Here is a 6,838-nt window from a genome sequence, read left to right as displayed (position 1 = left end):
AGCAGGGATCCACTCTTCGCCTGTGCTCGCCTCACAACAAACTCTCCTGCCACCGGGCCACGACTTCCCTGGCAGTGCTGGGGCAAATGCCTGCACTGCCCCAGCCCCTCATTCTCAGGGCTGAAAGCAGAGCAGCTCCCTCCACAGGCAGCCCTCTGGGCCCAGACACAGCAGCTGAGAGCAAACTCTGCTCTGGGCTGCCTGCCGGGCGGGCGTCCGGTGCTACACGGTTGCACCCAGGCCTTTGGCCAAGCCAGCACGCAGGGACGCTGCCTCCCCTCAAGCCAGCACACCCAGCCCCTCCGCCCCGCTAGGCTTGCCCCCCTGGGCTGGTGGTGTGGTCCCCCACCCTTGCTCAGCTCTGCGCTCCGCAGTGGCAGGGGAGCGGGGCCGGGCGTGCGGGACAGGCAGGGCCGTGCACTGCATGCACGGCTAGGAGCCGGCTCCATGCACATCCCTGGACAGGCGGCCTCAGGAAAGCGAAAGTTCTGATACACGGTTCTTCGCATGCAGAGTTCCAGGGTGGGCACCTGGCGCTGCCTCTTCTTCCAAGGCCTGCTTTGGCTCTGGCAGGACACCCAGGACCCCAGGCGCAGAGCTGGTGCTGCACTTACACCTCGATTATATTGACTGAGGGAGACTTCTTCTACGAGAGAAAAATCTGCTTTAAAGGCCCTGCATTGCTAAGCCCCTGGGATGCACACCCCACAGCAGAGCCCCCAACCTCCCACAGTGGACACCAAGGCCAAGTGACCTCCCCTGCAAAAGGGCTGCCAGCTGCAGCCCAGCCCTCCGCCCTGAGCTGAGGTGGGGGTGAGCTGCAGCAGAGACCTGGCTTCAGAGGGGTCAGACCAAGGGGACTCACCCTGAAACCCCGGCCTTTTACACGGATGTGCTCTCCTGGCAGAAAGATTCAGGGCAGCTCAGCTGCACCACATGGTGCCTCCCTCCAGGTGAGTCCCTTCAACCACACGCGTGCCTCCCCAGGAAGCCTTTCAGCCCACTGCTGTACCCCAGTACCCCTGGGCGAACCAGCCCCCCCTGCCCCATGCTCGTCAGCCTCCAGGGCTTGCAGATGTCTATCTGGTCCCCAGTGGCAGCCACACTACACCTGATGCCCTTGGACAGGAGGTAGATGCAGGGTCAGAGCAGAAACGGTAAGTGAAGGGGTAGGGGGACGTCTGCCATGGGGCAGAGAATCCACAAAGCATGGGATGACTGGCGTGGAGGGACAGATGGGGCCTGCTGAGTGCCAGGCACATCTCACTGCCGTGGCCCTCATGACAGCTCTGGCATGTGCCAAGGGAACTAAAGGCGGCAGGTGGCAAGGTGGATTTTCTCAAAAACTGTTGCAAGCACGAGCAGGCACGTTCCATTACGCCAAAGGGAATGTGCTCGCTGCAGAGCATGGCAGATCTGTGAATTCAGAGAATGTGCTGGGAAGGGAAGGGGTCCTGGCTGCTGCACACATGCTTTGTAGCTCAGCCCTTTCACACTGAAGCAGGGTGCAGGAGGCGAGTGTCCCCATGACCACACTTTATAACAGCGCTCAGATCAAGAGCTGCACCGTTTGTCTGCTACTTTACAGCAGCTTGGCCCTGAAGCCAGAAGGGGAAGCAATGCAGAGCATTTTCTTTCCTATACCTTGTTCCCAGCTTTGTAACTAAGGACTGCAAGAATAAACTTGCAGTGTTAGTCAGCTACAAGGATGCCAAGAGTCTGGTGAATGCAAAAAGACAAACTGAGGTGCATCAGCCTTGTACAGGAGAACTGCGCAAGCAGCAGGAACAGGCCTTTGCACCTGCCTTTGCAGCCCTACATGAGCAGGGTCAGTTTGGAGCAGGGATCCAAGAGGAGGGATCTTTTTGGCAAGGAGTAATCAGGAAGCTGGAAAAATCTGGAGGAGGAGAACTGAGGTCTTGAAATCCAAACAGGAAGTTTCTGCTCCTGACATCCAGTGGAAACCAAGACGTGGAAGCAGAGGGGGAGTCAGGCAACAAGTGAGCAGAGTTCCCACCATCAATACAGGAGGCAGATGAGACACAAGGGCAAACCTAATGCAAGGTCCCGTTCAGAGCACGTGCATCAGGGTTATAAATCACTGTCTTTGCCAAGTAACAAAGGGAGAAATGTCAGGTGCTGAGGAAAGAGCCAGATGAAAGCACTGCTCCCTCCCCATCCACAGCCCAGCATATCACCTCCATTAGGGTGGGGAAGGGGCTCTGAGGTCCTTCCCATGAACAACTTGTGTGGTGATGGCCTGGAGCAGGCCCCAGTGAAGGCAGAAAGCGGGCAGCGATAGACCACCAGTGCAGGAACCGTAAGAACAGCTGCCCAGCTTGTCTGCCTCCTGCCTGAACAGGCAGGAGCTAGACCTGTCTATGGGATGCAGAAGAGGTGCAGCCTTGGAGGGGCATGGTGAAGGGGCTGTTACAGTGAGAGGACGGCTACCAACGTTCAATGTGGAAGCCATCTCAGCTTACATATCCTGCTGTCTCTTCTGATATTTCTCCTGCAATCACCCACGGGGTGCACACACTGCCCCAGAGCGGGAGCATTGCACTGCCCCCCAGGGCTCCCTGCACCCTAAAACCCCTCAGTTTTTAGGGTGAGAGCATGAGATGGGGCGTTCCTGTTTCTGGAGAGAGCCAGAACCTGTCCAGGCAGCAAGCCACAGCAGATGTCATAAGCTATCCCTTCTACCAGCCCTCCCTGCTCACCTTGCTCCGCAGCAGCCCTCCACTCGGTCGCTCTGGCGTGCTGTGCTCCGAGGATGGCTTTGTCTTTTCCTTGTTGTTGTTGGAGTCGTTGTCCTTGATGATGTCATATTGTCTGCAGAAGAGGGCGATCACCGCTGCCGAAAGACAGGGAATGAAGGACTCCCTCACGCTGGCTGCCCACTGCCTCCCCTCCCCACAGCATCCCAGCTGGACAGCAGTCAGGCCCAGGGCACCCCAGTGTGCTGGTCACCCACCCCCTCCCCCTGTGTCAGCCTGGACCACCCCAGGCACCTCTGCGTGTGTGGCCAGACCAGCCTCCTCGGGCAGATGAGGCATGGATGCGGCCAAAGCCATCAGGGCACACGTGAGGTGCTCGGTGCCTGCGGCTTAGGGCTCTGAGGCCAAAGGCAGATGTTGCAGCACTCAGAGAGGGACAGACCTTGAGGTCGGTGAGCAGCTGAGTGCACTTCTGGGTGCCTCCAGCAAGACGCTGAAGTTATTGGTGCTGTGCTTGCCACCCTCACAAAAGCCAGCCCGTGGCTTTGTCCTGTCTTGCAAACTGACTGTGGGGTCAGTTAGTCATGGCTGTACAGCACCCAGCCCACACAGTACGCATCGCAGCCCTCGCGACCCTGGACGCTGGCCTGTGGAGCAATGCTTTGAACTGTTATCATTTAGATGCGTCGGACCCACTCAAACGACAGTGCGGTATCACAGCTGCCCACTGACTGGACCTGCTTTCTCCCTGTTGGCACGCTGACACACCAACCTGCACGAGGTGTGAGCTAGCAGCAGCCATCTCATATTTTCTTCCAGTGCACTAGAATAGTGTTCAAGGCCAGGATGAGGAGAGATTCCTGCAAGATGCCACTAGAAAATCCACATTTACTGGGAAGGGAGTAGGGGACGGACGACTCCCCATTCGCAGCAGCTGCATGTGACCAGTCAGGAGCTGACATCTCCTAGGCTTCCCTGCTCACAGGGCAACCTGCTGTTTGCTAGAGCACTGGCTTTGATCAGGTGCTGTACAGGAGCAGATCACCCATTTTACAGTTTTAGCAGATCGAGGCACGGCCACAGCCAGCGCAGCAATGTTATCAGATGTCAGACAAGCTAAGGTCCAAGTTACATGATAGTTAATGATGTCAGCTGGGATGATCCCACCCTGTACATCTGTATTCCTTGCGTCCCACATTGCCTCCTGCTCCTCCAGCACAGCAGTCAGGCCAGCCAGCCCACATGCTCCAGGCCTTCACTGCTGAGAAGTGGCTGTGGTTGCTGCTTTTACCCCACTGGCTCGAGCTCCTACAGAGACTCAATGGGCTTTACTGGAAAGTATGCCAGACGTATACCGATATGCCTCTGCAGTCTCTTGAGACCCATCCTCTTTGTGGACCCTGGACTGCACCTATGCCCCAGCCTGCTGGAACGCTGCTTGTGGCACTCACCTGCCCACATAAGCAGCACAGCCACGATGATGATAATCTCGCCCGTCTGCAGCTGCCTGTCTTTGTCCAGCCCTTCCATGGTGATGTCACCTACAGAGAAGAGAACCCAGGCAGGGCTGGCAGCAGATTCCCTCCCACCAGAACCTACTTCAGGACCAGCAACACTTGAGGATCTAAGAAGGAGCTCCGGAGGAGAGAGGCCCACCTCCGCCAAACAAGGACGGGTGTAAGATGACACCTTGGGTGGGGAGAGGACATGCAGCCTGTGGCTTTCCTGTGTCAGATAAACCATCCTTGCTACCAAAGGCAGTCGGGGATTCTAACAGCTTGTTTGCTGCATTGCACAACTTGTGCTTGGACTGCACAATGCATGGGAGTAATCACTGAGGTTACTCTCCATGTCAGGACCAGGGCAGGGTAGGAGGGCCCTGAGCTGAACACAAAAGTTCTGAGGAAACTAAGCCATCTGCTTGCCCTGTTATACTCTTCTCAAGTCCCCCTCCTATGGCTAGGAGACAGACTCCTGTGCCCAGTGGTCCCCCTCCGGGCATCGTCCCTCCTGGATTCTTGGATCATCTTTCATGGACCAGCATGTAAGCAACCCCAAGGCAAGAAGGCACAACATGGATACGTGTAGGAAAGGAGACCATGGGGCTCCATCATTTGTCCTTTGGTAGCTTGCAGGCTGGGAGATCAGAGAGCCCGTTCGATATTTGCTTCCTACGGGCAGCAGCTGAGCAGGCCACAGCGGTTGTCCTGGCCACAGCCTGCTTAGCTGCATAGGGTGCCAAGACCTAGGCAAGGGATAGGAGGGCTGTAAACCAGGGCTTGGGGACATTATCATGGCCATAGTGGACACAACAGCAGGCTGTACAACCCTGCCACCCATTATGACCCTGTGCGTCCCAAGCAGCCTGCTGCTCAGGGCAGCACCTTCCTCGCTGCCCGCTGGATCCCTGCCCGTGTGCTGTGGAGACCTCCAGGTATGGCCCCACCAGCAGCAGCTGGGTGAGTCAAAAGGAGCTGCCTCACCTTGGTTGGAGCTGTTGGAAGGGAGGCGGTCTGTCTCCTTCAGGGTCCGGAAGTGGACACGCTTACTGGCCTGACTTTCCCCATACAGGCCGATGCTCTGCACCTGGATGATGTAATCAGCGTCCTCTGCCAAGTCCCACAGCACGCAGGCCCGGTTGGTGGTGTTCACCTCCCGGATGAAGCGCTGCATCTGTCCATCTTGCCGCTGCCAGAGTGAAGACCCGTCATCCCCAGGAGGCTGTTGCCAGCTGCACCAGGCACAGGCCCCTGTTTGCAGGGCTGTGCTGGGCACACCGCCCTTACTCCTCCCTTACTCCTCCCTTCCCAGGCAACCATCCACCCCTGGGATGGGCCAGGCTGGCCAGCACTTTGCTATGCACCATCCTTATCCAGAGAAATCACCACTGGAGGGAAGCCGCTGGAGGGACAGCTACCCCCAGCGCAGCCTACAATCTGCTGCCTCCCAGCAGGACGGATGGCTCAGACAGGGCGCCCTGGCAAGGGCTGCTCACCAGCAGCAGCGTCCTCAGGCAGGTGCCAGAGGAGCTCCAAACTGCAGCAGAAGGGCTGACATAGGAGCATGCTGGTAATCAGTGAGAGGGGTCCGCAGCCCCCTGGGGACAGAGCCTGGGTACCTGCTGTAAGATGGCATAGCCGATGACCACGTCTCCGTCTGGGACGTCCCAGGAGACCGTGGCAGAGTTTGCCTTCAGCTGCGTCACAGTCACGTTGACAGGGGATGGCGGCCTGTCTGGGTGAGCCGGGGATGGACCGAGGCAAGGCACAGGAAAGAGGCAAAAGAAGATCACAGAATCACAGAATCACTAAGGTTGGAAAGGACCTTCAAGATCATCAAGTCCAACCATTAATCCAGCGCCACCATGTCCCCTCAGATGTCTCAGAACGGGCACTCACCCCTGCGCACCACCATGGGGGCCCTCTCCAACATCTGCCCGTGGCAGCACATCGGCCAGGGCTACTGGGAGCAGCTTCTCCGGTGAACCTGTCCCCAGGAGAGGAGTGGCACAGTGGGTGCACAAGGCTGAGCCCCTGCCAGCAGCAACACGCGCATGGCACGGTGCTTACCGGGCTAGCGTGGGGGCAGGTGTGCAGGCACCGAGCTACTCCCTGCCCCTCTGTGGCACCCGTCAGCTTCGGAAGCCTTTGCGCACTGGCTGGGACTCCTCCCTGCCTGGCTGTGGGTGGGAGCGTGCTGGCTGCACACCTCACCCTCTGCAGTGTCCTACAGCGGGGCAGGAGGACAAGCTCACGGGGCATCTGACTGGCGCTTCTCTAAAGGGCGTGCTTGCAGTGGCAGACATAGCCCATGGCTCATAACACACGTTCCACGTAAAAGGGGTTAGCAGTGCTGACCGTGTGCCCGGGCTGCCAGGCCCAGCTCAGGGCATGAAGGGCCTGCAGCAGGCTCCTTCCGCCTTGCAGACACTGAAATGGGAAATGCACGAAGGCCTGTCCTGAGCCAAAAAGAATTACAGAGTTTAAGAGACCGTCAGCGCAACTTAACCAGCCCCTGCAGCTCACAATCCCATGAAAAGAAAAGTCCCTGAAGCCTGTCTCAGAGCACTGCAGAGACCCTGCTATCAGAGAGGAGAATGACATTCACATCAGCTCTTCACA

At 57.9% G+C, this 6,838-nt stretch overlaps 1 protein-coding gene across 1 annotated transcript; it reads right to left on the bottom strand.

Moving 5' to 3' along the window:
- Nucleotides 1-610: 610 nt before the first annotated feature.
- On the bottom strand, nt 611-6,131 carry LOC104618522 (fibronectin type III domain-containing protein 4-like). The gene is made up of 6 exons (XM_010284145.1): nt 6,116-6,131; nt 5,836-5,951; nt 5,201-5,405; nt 4,169-4,258; nt 2,721-2,854; nt 611-646 (listed from the first exon to the last, which is right to left on the bottom strand). Exons 1-6 carry the CDS (start codon nt 6,129-6,131, stop codon nt 611-613), a joined length of 597 nt encoding a protein of 198 aa, XP_010282447.1.
- Between the last annotated feature and the right edge of the window lie 707 nt (nt 6,132-6,838).

The sequence above is a fragment of the Phaethon lepturus genome, unplaced genomic scaffold (genome assembly GCF_000687285.1).
Source record: "Phaethon lepturus isolate BGI_N335 unplaced genomic scaffold, ASM68728v1 scaffold22383, whole genome shotgun sequence".
Taxonomy (NCBI): domain Eukaryota; kingdom Metazoa; phylum Chordata; class Aves; order Phaethontiformes; family Phaethontidae; genus Phaethon; species Phaethon lepturus.
This window is presented reverse-complemented; position numbering and strand designations above follow the sequence as displayed.

Coding starts and splice junctions, on each gene's coding strand:
- LOC104618522 (XM_010284145.1), bottom strand. Junction 4,259..5,200: donor TTCCAACAGCTCCAACCAAG/GTGAGGCAGCTC, acceptor TCTTCTCTGTAG/GTGACATCACCATGGAAGGG. Junction 2,855..4,168: donor TGTGCTGCTTATGTGGGCAG/GTGAGTGCCACA, acceptor GTCTTTCGGCAG/CGGTGATCGCCCTCTTCTGC.